The 15,947-nt window shown below is 39.5% G+C and overlaps 1 protein-coding gene across 2 annotated transcripts in view; it reads right to left on the reverse strand.

The window, feature by feature from the left end:
- The window catches only part of LOC134753506 (fatty acyl-CoA reductase wat-like), a 53,289-nt gene that overhangs the window by 732 nt on the left and 36,610 nt on the right, over positions 1–15,947 (reverse strand). For both annotated transcript variants that reach the window (XM_063689401.1, XM_063689402.1), the window contains 10 exons: positions 11,219–11,334; positions 10,294–10,416; positions 9,049–9,233; positions 8,423–8,506; positions 6,823–6,932; positions 5,750–5,835; positions 4,955–5,070; positions 2,098–2,220; positions 1,449–1,568; positions 229–419 (listed from right to left, as the gene is read on the reverse strand). In XM_063689401.1, the coding sequence (XP_063545471.1) occupies positions 229–419; positions 1,449–1,568; positions 2,098–2,220; positions 4,955–5,070; positions 5,750–5,835; positions 6,823–6,932; positions 8,423–8,506; positions 9,049–9,233; positions 10,294–10,416; positions 11,219–11,334 (1,254 nt within the window). The remainder of the gene's footprint in view (positions 1–228; positions 420–1,448; positions 1,569–2,097; positions 2,221–4,954; positions 5,071–5,749; positions 5,836–6,822; positions 6,933–8,422; positions 8,507–9,048; positions 9,234–10,293; positions 10,417–11,218; positions 11,335–15,947) is intronic.

Raw genomic sequence — 15,947 nt, forward strand, 5'->3', positions numbered from 1 at the left:
CTACGGGGTTTAAATGACCCCATATGGCCTAGACACTTACCTAAAGGGTTGTAGCGCTTCTTTATGTCTTACTAATTTTACTCACCGACAATAAATGTCTCGGCGTGATAATCCCAAGACATTTCGGACATATTGAAAGTGAAGACCACACGGTCCGAGGGGTCTAAACTGCCTCATTTGGCCCAGACACCTAAAGCGCTACATATAAATCTTACTAATTTTACTCACCAACAATAAATGTCTCCGCGTGATAATCCCAAGACATTTCGGACATATTGAAAGGGAACACCACGCGGTCCTGGGGGTCTAAACTGCCCCATATGGCCCGCACGCCGCGGTCGGAGAAGTGCCACTCTTGCATTGTGAAGTAGAACAGGATTCTGGCCAGTTTCATCACTTTGTTGTAAAATTTTAGCATTCTGTAAAGAATAGCATATTGTAGAAGAGCATTTTAAAATTACCATAACTTTATGGATGTTAAAGTACAGTATGTTGACACAAAATTAGATGGCGCTGTACTATAATATACATGAAATTAAACTATCGTGAGACATATTTCGAAATATTTAAGATCACTACGGTTTCACTATTATTTTTAGTCTCTTTTGGCGATATGTTTCGGACTCTTCGGGAGTCCTTCCTCAGGCACGGAGTAGAGCCGCCGCGGACACTCGTGCTTGAGGAAGGACTCCCGAAGAGTCCAAATCATGTCGCCAAAAGCGATAAGCGACTAAAAGTAATAGTGAGTAAAACCGTACCTAGTGATCTGAATATTTTTTTATAATATACATGCATAAAATGCCTTCTTTATGCTTTCGTCTTAGTTTTGCGCTTGTAAAAGCACTCGGAGAGTCCATTCGCAGTTTGCGTTCGAGAATAAGGACCGTCTACAACCGTAAATGAGGCACACGGCGTCGTCTAGAGAGATCAACTCTTCGTTGAATACCTATTTTATTTTCCCTTTGATACCTATTGAGTGACATTGACCACCCCTGCACAGAAATTTGTTTGCATGGGGGGTCACCTCTCTCTGCAGCTGACTCTGTACATAGCCAAGCAAAAGAGAATGCATCGTACGAGCAAATGAAAAGACTGGCTCAGGAAAGAAAGGATTGGCAATTACTCCACTGACAAGAGCAAAGCTCTTAAGTTATGATGATGATGATGACATGTACAGTCGACATTAGATATATCGGAGCGGCTAAGGTGCTCACAAATATCTAAACACGCTTTTTTTGGGCACCTTGGCAGCTCCGATATATCTGATGGCGACTGTACATGCATGTATCTAAAAATACTTGAGAGTAGCTACGTAATTGAAATTTGCTTTAATTTAAAAAAGGTAACATTGTCGGGAAGCTATATGGAAATAGCGCCTTACTGACAAGCGACAATAAGTACCCTTTTGGTTGAAAATTACACACATGTAGAATTATGGATATACTTACACTCGTTTTCGTCCGACTAGCGCAAAGTAGCCATCCACGAGGACGGCGGGCAAGAAATGCAAGAAGAAATTGAGGACTAGAAACACCAGGTAGTTACTGGTTGGTGTCAGCCCGTAGTACCTGAAGATAAACGTTATGACATGACGCACACTCGACACTAGATGTCACATGCGTCGCGACTGACGAAAAGTGGATTGCTGAACAATTTATAACTAATATATAACAATTTATAACTAGCAGAAGTAGGAGTTGAAAATAGAGTTCCGGTTAATCCGGTTATAATATTAGCTGAAAATCGTTGAGCATTACACTTTCCGTTTGCCGCGACATCTATTGTCGTGTAGCAGTACTGAGAGTTCCGATACTTGACGCTAGATGTAGACTAAGAAAATAATAGATTTTTTGGTAACAGTGAGCACTCTAATATAAATAGATAAGTGAAATTATACTTAACTAGCGACCCGCCCTGGCTTCGCACGGGTGCAACGCATCTATTAAAAAAAACCGCATCAAAATCCGTTGCGTAGTTTTAACATACATACACACAGACACAGACAGACAGACAGCAGAAAGCGAGTTTGTTTTATACAGGAACCAGAAAGATAAAAGATACTGAAATGGCACCATAAATAGCAAAAATGTAACCAACCAAACGGCCTTAGTGGTGGGTTTCTCGATCCCATACTTCTGGTTCATATCGATGAAGGCGCTCCATTTCAGTGGATTCTGCGCGCCCGACACGAAATTGTAGATTGGGATGTCTGATGTTTGGCTGGAATAAAATGAAATATAATATCATTTTAATATCAGTTTTTTAGATCAAGTAAAAGAAAAAGTAGGGGTCGTGCAGTCGTATCAAAAAGTCAAAGAGCTGGCGCGGGATAGGGAAAGCTGAAAGATACTCCACCGACAAGAGAATAACTCTTAAGTTAATGATGATGATCATTTTAAAACCGTTTAATAATGATATATACATAAGTCGAATCGATGCAAGTACCATGCATGCATGAAGTATGATATGACCCAGTTGCTTATTTGTTCAATATTAGCGATACTTGTTTGATTGATGACAAACTTATTATTATTATTATTATTTTTATGTGATAGGAAACGAGCAGACGAGCCGCCTGATGGAAAGCAGTCATCGTCGCCCATGGACATAAGCAACATCACAGGAGCCACTTAAGCATTGCCGACCCTTGAGAACCCTAAATACCCGCTTCTTGAAGAATCCCATGTCGTAGCACAAAGAAAATACCTCAGGAGGCAACTCATTCCACATTCTGCACGTTCTGGGAAGAAACGAGCGAGATGCCCGCTTATTCTTGGTATGCCATGTATAGGTATTGTGTCTAAGAAGTGAGGATGAGCTTTGCTCCTTTGGCGGGAGGTGCGGTGATAGATAGATAGATAGAATAGCATTGGCGTATGACAGCTACATTGATCTAATTCAAAGTGTTGTGAAAAGGAATCCTCGCTCGTTATGGCAGCATATTGATAGTCTTAAGTCGAAGGGTGGGTTTGCTGGTGAAGTTATGTTTGAGGGAAAGCGATTCGCGGGAGCAGAGGCGGCGGTAGCTTTTTCTAGGTTTTTTGCTGGCGTCTTCCTACCAGAGATCCCACTCTTGGATGTGAACTTGCTTCAGGACTGTAGCCGGAATCATTCGCAGTGTATTAATATTACTGATATATCTGAACAGGAGGTGGTTGCTGGCATAAAACGGTTAAAGGCCGTGAGTTCTGTTGGACCTGACAATTTTCCAGCTTACATCGTCAAGGGGTGTATGGAGCAGTTGAAAGTTCCCATTCATTTCTTATTCAACCTGGCAATCTCAACCGGCACTTATCCGAAGCTATGGAAGACAACAAGAGTGAGGCCTATTCCAAAGACTAGCGACACCGCCAATGTTGAAAACTATAGGCCTATAGCTGTACTTCCCACATTGGCAAAGTTATTCGAGTCGGTAGTGTATAAAATATTAGCAACACAATTGAAACCACATTTGTGCAATGCTCAACATGGCTTTAGAGCAAATCGCTCCGTTGACACCAACCTGCTAACTCTGACGGCCACTATCTCCGAGCATCTTGATAGACGCACCCAGGTCGATGTTCTGTATTTCGATTTCAAGAAAGCTTTCGATCGCGTGGATAACGACGTACTTATGAGAAAGTTACATGACTTAGGCTTCTCGCCAAGGTTGCTTGCTTTCTTCGCTAGTTATTTGCGCGATCGTCAGCAGTACGTTCGTTATGGAAGTTTCGTCTCGGCTCCGTATCATACCAGGTCTGGGGTCAGTCAGGGTTCGATACTTGGCCCGCTTTTATTTGGACTTATGATCGATGACCTGGAATCTGTGGTCAAGCATGCTCAATGTTTGTTATACGCTGATGATTTAAAGCTTGTGTATGGAGTGCAGAGTAGAGCGGATTGTGTCTCTCTTCAAGAGGATATTACCTCAGTTACTAGCTGGAGTATAGCTAATAAGCTGCTTTTTAATACATTGAAGTGCTCTGTGTGCACGTTTAGTCGTTCCGCCACCCCCCTACTTGAGCAGTACATGCTGGGAACTGAGGTGATCGCCAGGGTCTTTTCCGTAAAGGATCTTGGTGTAACCTTTGACGAGCGCCTGAGCTTTCACGAGCATATTCGTACACTCGCGGATAATTCCTTTAAGAGACTAGGCTTTGTGATCCGCAATGTCAAGGACTTCTGGGACATTGGAGCCATAAAGATGATTTACAGCGCATTGGTCAGAAGTAAGCTTGAGGCCTCGTCTATCATCTGGCACCCGTACGAGTCCACTTGCGCCTTACTTCTAGAGAAGATCCAAAAGGCATTCCTAAGATTCCTATTTAAAAAAAGATTTGGTTATTATCCATTTATGTATCCAACGAAATATTTACTCGGATGCCTCGGATATAATTCCCTAGAGGTAAGGCGCAACAATAAACTGCTGACCACCGCTTGTCGTATACTGCGTGGTGAGTCCGACTGCCCGGAGCTTGTGGCTCGAGTTTTACGGCTGTATGTCCCGGACTTGCCAAAAATCCCTTTGAGACCGCGAGCGCGTCCACTGCTGGCAGTGCCGGCGGCGCGCACGGTGTCGCATAGGAATTCGCCGCTCTATCGTGCGCTGACGCTGCTCAATGCGCTCCTGACATCGGCACCTGAATGTGACTTGTTTGCTTGGAGATGGGCGACTGTGTGCCGTGAATGTTTAAAGTTCTGCGAGTTGATGGATGACAGGCTGTCCAGCACTTATGTTTAATGTCACTTACATTGTCTCTTATATATAGTTCATGTGTTTGCATACTGTGTAATCTGCAATGTTTAATTTCTCGGTGTATTGGCTTGTCTGTAATGCCGGGTAAATATATTGTTAATAATAAATAAATAAATAGATATTAAATCTTCATCCTTGAAGATTACGAACAATGTTAGGCCAGAGTGCCTACTTCATACTTGGTTCGATAAACAAATGAAAATATAATTTTTTTCTTACTTCTCTCTGAAGTTCCTAGCGGTGTGCCAAGTAGCGGCCAGCAGGGAGTTAACTACATAGTCTACTGGCACTAGGTCGACCTGCTTATCTGTGTCCATGTACATTGTACGGAGAACCTGAAATACAGGAAGTTACATACAACTTAATATCAGATCAGTAGCGGATTTGCCCTAAAACCCAGTGGGCCCGGGCCTAGGGCGGCCAGATATTAAGCTGTCTTTAAGATGGGTGCTGAGAAAGAGGTGGCTAGTGTTTACTAAAGGGCGTCGAGCCTAGGGTAACCAAGACTGTAAATTCGTCACTGTATCAGACGATAATATTACCTACTATACAACGTGTAATAAACAAATGTCTCAAAGAAAAGTAGATGGAAGAAAAATTAAGACTAAGCTCCATGGACAAGTGATAAGCGCTGGTGGCCTAGCGGTAAGAGCGTACGACTTTCAATCCGGAGGTCGCGGGTTCAAACCCCAGCTCGCACCAATGAGTTTTTCGGAACTTATGCACGAAATATCAGATATTATAACATATATGATATTTACTAGTTGCTTTTCGGTGAAGGAAAACATCGTGAGGAAACCGGACTAATCCCAATAAGGCCTAGTTTCCCCTCTGGGTTGGAAGGACCGATGGCAGTCGCTTTCGTAGTGCCTACGTCAATTCTTGGGATTAGTTGTCAAAGGAGACCCCAGGCTCCCATGAGCCATGGCAAAAATGCCGGGATAACGCGAGGAAGAAGAATCGAGTAAAACAGGTAGGTTTTGAAAGAGCTAGTAATAAAGGAGCACTACGTACCCCACAACCGATTCCAACCATGAGACCAGAGGGCCCATAGACGCTGTCAGTCCAGCCGCGCACAGGTTCTTCATACGTTGATACCACTGGAAATAATTACAAAATATAATAAAATTAATTTTGACCCAAAACTAATGATGTACCCTAGATAATTAATAATATTTCATTCAAAATATAATAAAATGCTGTTCCCATTAGCTGTAAGTATTGTATTGACATGTAAAATATTTACTTATATTTTATCAATAAAAGATTGATTGACAGCTCATCTAAATAAAGAGTAGAAATAAATACACAATAGTTAAAAAAACTCACTTAGGGACAGGACTTAGGGACAGGAAAACAAACAAGTGGCTTCGGGAACATAGTAAAGTCACTGATGTAACCAGACGAATGGCGAAACTGAAGTGGGAGTGGGCTGGACATGTGGCCCGTAAAGACGGCTCGTGGAGCAAGAGGCTGGTAGAGTGGAGACCTTGGAGAGAGTCACGCCCAGTAGGAAAACCAAAAATGCGTTGGTATGACGACATCAAAAAAACAGCTGGATCAAAGTCCAGTCCATTAAACACTAGTCAGCTGCTGTCTTTACACCTGTCAGCTGCTGGTTTAAGAAATGGAAATTAAGGATAGATTTCATTGAAAATTTCGTCCTCTTGACGTAGCTTAATTGTTAGAGATAAATTGTGATGTATTAGTATAGCATTTTACTATAATGCTCCTAATAATTTACTTAATTCTTCTAAACATGCCAGAAAGACAAAATTTTTCGTGACGATATTCCATGGCCTTTAGTAAAAATTTAACAGTGGCAAACTCTGCCTCTGCCCTCAGAAAAAATAGAATATGTAAGCTAGAATATGTATGCTTTCGTAAGCGAGAATCTGATGAAGTTATGTAGGTTCAAGACCTATCGACTGTTTTGTTTTATTATTTTCAATGCTAATTAGATCTCAGAAACAATTACGTGACAAGTCAATTTAGTAACAAATTCTGGGAACAGAATATTGAAATTCAAATTATGAATTCCGCTCTTTATTTTACAAGCCCAACTATTATTTTAGCGTAGAACTCACCTATAGAGGGCCTGACGATGCAGATTGGCATGCCTTCTCCGAATTTTCGCATGGCCTCCTCCGCGATGGCTTTGGTGAAGCAGTAGGTGTTGGGGTAGTTGCCGAGAAGTCTGGAAACAAGAGGATGCAATAGGTCAACTCGTGTTAACAGGCGCCATCTATGGGACAACCTCTCTACTCTATATTGATTGTAATTTACTTTATCAATAAATATATGAATATGAATATGAACCCTCGATGGCTTATATTCTACACGATTCTACGCACCCGCTAGGGCACGTAGTTCAAGAATAGGCCCATAGGTGGCGCCTTAATTAATATCTAGGTTTTAAGAAAGTAATAATAAAATTGTACTCTCACTTTACGAATAGACACCATTCAATACACGCTGTTTTCTCTCCGACTCCTGCCTGACTCCTTCGATCTCCACCCACGTGCCAACCAATAGGTAAAGAGACAATTGCTTGTTGGTCTTAGCCGGGATTCTAACATTTCTAACCCACGACCTCTGGTGTGGAAATTGCGGTCCTCCAGCCACAGAATAAGTAATAGGTGGTAATAGTATTATCAAAGATAGATATAACTCCGTAATAGATGGATACAGTCTAAGGAAAAAACGTGCCTCGAAAATCAAGAAAATTTGATTCTCGTTCAGAGGGCGCTACTAGCTTTGGCCTACTGTCGTATAGATGGCGTTGACGGTTTCGTTTGTTATTCAACAATTTTAACGCATATCAGTGAAAGAACATGGGTCAAAATCATAAAAATAATTAATGCAAATAAAAAAAAATCATTTATCCATATTTAAATACATTTTATCGTATTTTTATAAACCTTCATTTTTAGTTTTAAAGTGTGTCGACAGATGGCAGTGAATTTACTGGGGTTACAAAATTTACTATGACAGTACCGCTCTAGTATAAGTTACTCCAAAGAGGATATAATAAGATAGAGCGGTACTGTCATAGTAAATTTTGTAACCACTGTAAATTCACTGCCATCTTTGGTTACTCTATGGTATTATCATACAGAACGGCCACGCACCGCCCCGCTCCGACTCGAATTACCTCGCCCCGCGACAGCAGATTGACGGCAGTTTGCCGGCCACTCAACTTACTCACACTATGACGGTACAGACGTGCTGTTCACACATAGAAACGCAAGTGATTTTTTATGTATAGCGTGTCCGCTCTGTGCTCCAGTTAAGCCACCTGCGCTGGCACTGGCACTTTTTATGGCCAATGACGAGATGTATGCATGTATAATTCTTTGTAATGTGTGAGCTGTCATACTCATACCTACTACATATTTGTCTCATCACAATATACGATACGATATGACATAAGCTACTTACTTGCTACGCAGCGTCTTACGTAAGCGAACAACTCGCAACCGCAAAGCGGCGCGGTGCTGCGGGCCCTACAAGGCGATTGCGTTCGCAACGAATCTCCCACGTAGGACACTTCTGTAGGTATTAGGTATCCACTCCGCTCCGCGCTGCGCCGCGCCGCTTCGCGTTCGTGTGTTGTTCGACTTGTTCGCCTACGTATAAACCGCAGTAAGGTTTGTTTGATAAATTAATCGTAAATGGATTGCTTACTTGGGTGTGATATCTTCGAGTAGGTTTTCATCAATCTGCGAGATTGCTTCTAGCGCATCCACGGACATGGGGGGTTCGTAGAATCTGGAACACAAATAAAACATGGTTTATTATATATTTTTGGGTTGTTAAGTAACTAATTAAAAGCTTCATTTATAAAACAGTCGAGATGTGGTATCATACAGGGGAAGACTTTTGAATTCGATTACCTTAGCCTTTTACAGGACTAAAACAATATTTTGCATGCCTGGCGACATTGGCGACTGTTTAGATTTGCTACCCAAAATTTTTGTTCTCCAATAGCTTTTGTTCCATTCGCGTTCTCTCCATTCTGCTTTTTAACCAGGTGTTTACTTTTTCAGTAGTTAATTTAGTCACACGCGTATGTTACACTATTAAGTCGATCGAAATCGACTGGGACATACGCGTGTGATTAAATTAACTACTGAAAAAATAAACGCCTGGTTTAAAAGCAGAAAAGGGAAAAACGCGAATGGAACAAAAGCTACTGGGGATTTTTTTTTGGGTAATTAATGTATACAGTGAACAGTCTGGTTTACAAATTATCCCATATTTCTTTGACAAACAGTTCCAACATTTACTAGATGGCGCTGAAATCAGCTCACCTCTCCTCCACGCACTTGACGTGTGTATGTGAGAATGCAGTCGAAATGTGTGTCAGCGCTTTCAAGTGCTTACACTCCTTAGCTAGTGCGAGAACTTCTCTCGCACCCCGCACGTTGATATTGGTTGCTATTGAAAGTTTTTCGTCGAACTTTACAGTGGCTGCGGCGTTGATTATTATCGTCACCTGTGGATAGATGGCGTGGTTGTTAGTTTAGTGGCGACAACTAGTGGAAAGAAGGAAGAACTCATATTTCTGTTGAACAAATAAACAGGATACCTTTTCATATGGACTCTGAATGTGAATTAGTCAGAAGTCACTCAGGGACTCCGATAACTATTAAGTTGCTGAGTGGAGACCATTTCGGCTTCACATCTCTGTTTCTACTGCTTTGTTTATCTTTGTCTTGTATTTGCTATATATGTGTTGTATTGATGTGTTGTCTGAATAAATGATTTCTATTCTATTCTCGCACTTAAACTATCGTGAGACATATTTCAAAATATTTATCAGTACGGTTTTTACTCACTATTATTTTTAGTCCCTTTTGGCGACATGTTTCGGATTCTTTGGGAATCCATCCTCAGGCACGAGTGTCCGCGGCGGTTGTACGTCGTGCAAAAGCGACTAAAAATAATAGTGAGTAAAAACCGTACTGATAAATATTTCTATTCTATTCTATTAATAGGTATTATAAATGCGAAAGTAACTCTGTCCTTCTGTCTGTTACATCATACGCTTAAACGGATAAACCAATTTAGATGACATTAGGTATGGAGTTTGAGGCCCGGGGAAGGACATAGGGTAGTTTTTATCAATCATTATCATTATTCCATACAGACGAAGTCGCGGGCATAAGCAGTTTTACTATATGTACGAACCTGACTTCAGAAACTTTGACATCGTGATATAAAAAAGCCATAGACATAGTATATACAAGTAGTTATAGACGCGCCACCGAGCGACCGGGGGTAAGAGAAAGAATATTCATATAAAAATTGGGCAGCATAGGTTTTTTTTTCTTTCACTCTTATAAATTTCGGTATTTCGCCATCGCCTCCTACCTATGATGCCACCCGGTCGGTGATAAAGACAAAGCATGGCACTATTTTCTCTTTCCTCTTATAGGAATCGCAACAAGACTATCTTTCTCTATCAAAGAGTGTCAGGCCAATCGACGCGCGAAGTTTTTCAATGAAAAATGCCACTTTTCACAACCGATGATCTATATTTATCTCTTTCTTACCTTGCTGATAATTATCTTCCTGTCCTCTTCGCTGATGCCAAGCCCTGGCAGCTCCATGTCACCAACGATGGGGATGACCTTGAAAATCCCTTTGGGGTTCTCTTGGTGAGCTCTCTGGAACAGCTGCATTGAACAAATTGTGTAAAATAAGCTTTTGGCAAAAGATTTATGTTTGGGACAAGTTATTATCGCTGACTCTACTTTTATTTCCACGGGCAACTAATACTCATCGAGACAATTCTAAAAACCACAAACACAATTAGGTTGTGTTGTTTTATCACAGTTCTTATCTCCACCCCCTGTCTCGATCAGATCAGCTCGATGGTACAATCGCCATCAGATACATCGGAGCAGCCAAGGTGCTCACAAATATTTGAACACGCATCTATGGGGATGGCCGGTCGAAATAATTAGCAGATGGCGCCAGCATAGCTTGCCCTGTCAATCCCTAGAATTGTCAAATTTTTGTTTTTTTAATGCTCTGGATGACGCCATCTCTGCAAACCTTTGACAGTTGCCAACCCCATTGGCAAGGCGTTAGAGTGCGTGTTCAGATATTTGTGAGCACCTCGGTCGCTCCGATATATCTGATGCGACTGTATCATCGCCCACACTGTTAACTGTCCATCGGTGTTCCTTATTACAAAAGGCATAAGTTCTTACATGTGTATGCAAAATTTTCAGCTTCATCGGAATCCGGGAAATGGGTCAAATTTAACTTGCAAGATTTAATTAGCGTTGAAAAAACCGGGAAAATTTCAAAAGTCAGTGGCATTGTGTGTGACTTATTCAATTTTTCGAATAGAACTGGAAATAAACCGAAAAAAACGAAATTTTGATTTTTTCCGGAATTTTCATCCCTAGATTTGATTACAGACCGAGACAGGTGAATCTAAATAAAAGCTTGTAAAAACGGCTAACTTACAAAATCGTCCAGCATTTCATTGAGTCTAGTTTTTGGATCTTTTCCTTTCTTGCTCCGGATCAGCACGTAGATGTTCTCGATGTCTGGACACGAGCGTAGAAGCTTTTCAATTGTAACTGTAATAAATGGAATATTGATATCAGCGCCATCTAGTGGTACAACCAAATCAACATCTGGACCCGGGTATGTCCTTAAACTACGTCCGGACCCGAGTATGTCCTTAAAATACGTCCAAAAGAGAGGTATGGGCACTGTGAATGACATCTCGCTTTGTATCGTAGGGCACAGCACAGCGGATGTCATTCCAGATCTAGAGCAGAGCCCAACTGGGGAAGTTACTACCTTACAGAAAACAGCAGCCAAATAACACTAGACCCTACTCACAGTGTTGTGTTCCTGCCGGTGAGTAAGGTTGCCAGGAGTGTTAGGGTCGACAACGCGCATATAACTCCTCTGGAGTTGCAGGCGTACATAGGCTACGGAGACTGCTTACTATCAGGCGGGCCGAATGCTTGTTTGCCACCGACGTAGAGCGAGTAGCAACATATGGTTTGACGACCGGTCTGTGGCCTGCGGTCTGCGGTTCGTACGCGTTAAGAATGTAGTAAAATCATCATTGTCCACCGACCTAGCGATGCTCGTAACCAATCAAATAATTCCTTAATTGGAAAATTTGCCTTCAACAGGTCACTGTGACCTTGACTTTTTAATTAGGAATTATTTGATTGGTTACAAGTGTAGCTAGGCCGGCGGACAAAGATGATTTTACTGATATTGATATAGTTTGTCAAAGGACTGTCTCATTTCAAACATAGACGGAGAGAATCATACTATCTTTGTACTAGCACCCAAAAGAATAGGATGAGTATAGTTTTTTTTTGTTCTTATTTACTGACAAGATTTGCTTGACCAACCAATATATACCTATACGTGCCTTTCCATAGAAGGGTCCTATGCTCATTTCTAGTTACCTACGGAGATATGAACGTTTTTGTAAAATACTTCAAAACTATATTTTTCTTTCTTTTCTGCGTAATATTAAAATGTAGGAATAGGCGTGTCTTTCTAGCTTAGTTTCACTCGTATATGTTAAGTATTTCTATGTTAAAATTGTTTTCAAAATTAAGTTAAAAAGGGTCCTTATGCCCTAAGGTGCGCACAAAAATCATAAATCTAAAGATTATGTATTATTATGGGACGTTGTTCTATGCATAGATTAGTATATGTTATTACTTAATACCAAAGATAGATATCTCCGTAATAGATGAATATACAGTCTAAGGAAAAAACGTGCCACGAAAATCAAGAAAATTTGATTCTCGTTCAGAGGGCGCTACTAGCTTTGGCCTACTGTCGTATAGATGGCGTTGATGGTTTCGTTTGTTATTTAACAATTTTAACGCATATCAGTGACAGAACATGGGTCAAAATCATAAAAATAATTAATGCAAATAAAAAAAATCATTTATCCATATTTAAATACATTTTATCGTATTTTTATTATATTTCACCGCACAAACTTCTCATGATGATATTAACTTGTAGTAGGCGCTATCAGCGTGCCTTTGATCATGACTTTTAGAGCAATAATTCATAGTAAAAATGAAAAATTTTCAACGAGAATTCACACTGGATCAGATTTCTGAACGTACACTTCCTACTTCCCGCCTAAGACACCTGTCAGTGTCACCTCATTGTCGTTTGTCATGTTTGCCAAACGGTCTTGACTTTCTATTAAAATATAGTTTTGTTTAAAAAGGACACGAAACTCCTTAAAATATGTAAAGAAGAGTGACCCAATTGTAAATTGGAAGATAGAATAAGAAGATCGCAGAAGAAGATACAAGAACGTTCGCGATCAAGGTCGAGCGTCCCCTCGTCTGCAATTCGGCAGTTTTAGTTTGAAAGTGTGACGACAGATGGCAGTGAATTTACTGGGGTTACAAAATTTACTATGACAGTACCGCTCTAGTATAAGTTACTCTATGTTATTACTGTAACTCTATATGTCTTATGAAATAAAACTATGAAAACGGATTATATCGCGTATATTGAATTTATAATACATCCCGACGTTTCGAACTCTTTACAGCGTTCGTGATCAACGGGTGACTGACTGCACTTTGTAATTTTTCCTCAGTCACCCGTTGACCACGAACGCTGTAAAGAGTTCGAAACGTCGGGATGTATTATAAATTCAATATACGCGATATAATCCGTTTTCATAGTTTTATTTCATGAGTAACTATCGCGGTAACCGAAGACAATATTATCTATATGTCTTCTTAATTCTCTTTGATAATACTTACTACTCACCAGTAGATGTCAGTAGCAGTTCAGTATGGCCACTTGGCCAGACCTACATAACCCCGTGTAGGATGAATAGTCTAAGGAAAAAACCTGCCTCGGAAATCAAGAAAATTTGATTCTCGCACAGATGGCGCTACCACCAATACCAATACCACCTTTGGCCTATTCTCGTTTAGATGGCGTTGACGGTTTCGTTTGTTATTTAACAATTTTAACGCATATCAGTGAAAGAACATGGGTCAAAATAATAAAAATAATTAATGCAAATAAAAAAAAAAATCCATATTTAAATACATACATCGTATTTTTATAAATCTTCATTTTTAGTTTTAAAGTGTGTCGATAGATGGCAGTGAATTTACTGTGGTTACAAAGTTTACTATGACAGTACCGCTCTATAATGTTATATCCTTCTTGCTATCAAGGAGTTTCCAAAAAGTTACCCTCGACGGGACAAAATACAGGGTGGAAAAAATTAATGGGCCCTGGAGGGAAAGTGCCTTAAAACCTTAAGTTAGGTAATTTTACTGAAAGGAAACATTATTTTATTTAAAAAAAAACAAAATTTACATTTTTTTTTTAATTCCTTTGTATCGTCTGGGAATCGAACAATTTAAAAAAAACTTTAAATGTAGTTTTGTTTCTTTATAAAAATAAATGAATATTTCCCAAAAGTAAAATGAGCTAACTTAAGGTTTTATCTCCCTCCAGGGCCCATTATTTTTTTCCACACTGTATATTCGAGACGTCACACAAAATCATAGTTTTGCTCCTGAAGTTGCCAACAATATTTGGTGTGTGAAAAATTCATTAAAAAGTATATCAATTTCTTAATTAAAATCAGTTTTTAAGAGTTATTGCTACTCGTCGCTAAATGTCATTTCAGATGAGGGCTAACGCGTATGAATTCGCCGCTAGGGCCGCTAGTGTATATGGTGGTCTTTTCCATACTTCGAAATGTCAAATGTCACTTGTCACTTCAATAACTGACAGCTGTTCTTTAGTCTTTTCATAGAGTAACTTATACTAGAGCGGTACTGTCATAGTAAATTTTGTAACCCCAGTAAATTCACTGCCATCTGTCGACACACTTTAAAACTAAAAATGAAGATTTATAAAAATACGATAGAATGTATTTAAATATAGATAAATGATTTTTTTTTATTGCATTAATTATTTTTATGATTTTGACCCATGTTCTTTCACTGATATGCGTTAAAATTGTTAAATAACAAACGAAACCGTCAACGCCATCTATACGACTGTAGGCCAAAACTAGTAGCGCCCTCTGAACGAGAATCAAATTTTCTTGATTTTCGAGGCACGTTTTTTCCTTAGACTGTATCCATCTATTACGGAGTTATATCTATCTTTGGTCTTTTGGACCACCATCAACAGAGGCGCCAACTGGTGAGCAAAAAAACGATAGTCCTCATTGAGATCGGTATAATAAAACAAAACAATGCTTGGTTTAAATAAATTATTTATTGAAACTTACAGACTATAGGTACTTAAACAATCACCCAGCTAATAAATAAATTTAAATACATTTTGGCTTTACTTAAGTCTGCAGGAAATTACATAGTCAAATTATGATTTTAGTCAATTAAGCAATAATATTTTGATTGTTGAATACATACACGTATACCTCACTTGTTAACGATCATACAAAATGTCAGATTAAAATTAAACATGTTATAATCAAAGACAAAATTTAAAGGAACTATTAAAAGGTCTAAAGTACCACTTTTTCTACCACTCTGCTTGCCTTTAGACTGATGCGCCCATCTAAAAAAATATAAACATAGATATAGTAATTATATAGACTGTAATATTTCGAATTACATATTTAGTTACTAAACTGTACACTAGATGGAGCAGTCCTAAATCTTAAAATAGGTATACATCTTGAAAGTTCAAATGGTGATTTTAACGGCAGCTTCTTCCTTATTTAATTTTATAAATGGAAGACGAATCGGAAAGCAATTTCAAAGAGAGAAACAGTTTTCTAGTTTTTTAAAGTATACAAGCAGGAAAAACAAAATAACCGAAACAAAAAGTAACACGTTTTCGAAGCAGGGGGCCGATTTTTGAATTTCGAGCGCTCGATTTCGTCACTCGAAAATCTGTGGAACAATGGTGGAAAACGGAGAATTGATATTTTGGAAATACGAGCAATAGAAATTGGGAATGTAGTGGTATTGGACACTCGTTTCCAATTCTTTTAGTAGAATTTAAAGTAGAGCGCTCGAAATTCAAAAATCGTCCCCCAGGTAAGATTAATTGAAGAAATATTGCGAGTTAAAATATTTTATCGTAATGATATCTTACAAATAATTGTCATGCTCAGTCACCAGTCAAACACAACAAACTACAAGTAATAACACAAAAAAAGTGGACTTACCTTTTATCAGATGAA

Source organism: Cydia strobilella, chromosome 27, assembly GCF_947568885.1.
Source record: "Cydia strobilella chromosome 27, ilCydStro3.1, whole genome shotgun sequence".
Lineage (NCBI taxonomy): Eukaryota > Metazoa > Arthropoda > Insecta > Lepidoptera > Tortricidae > Cydia > Cydia strobilella.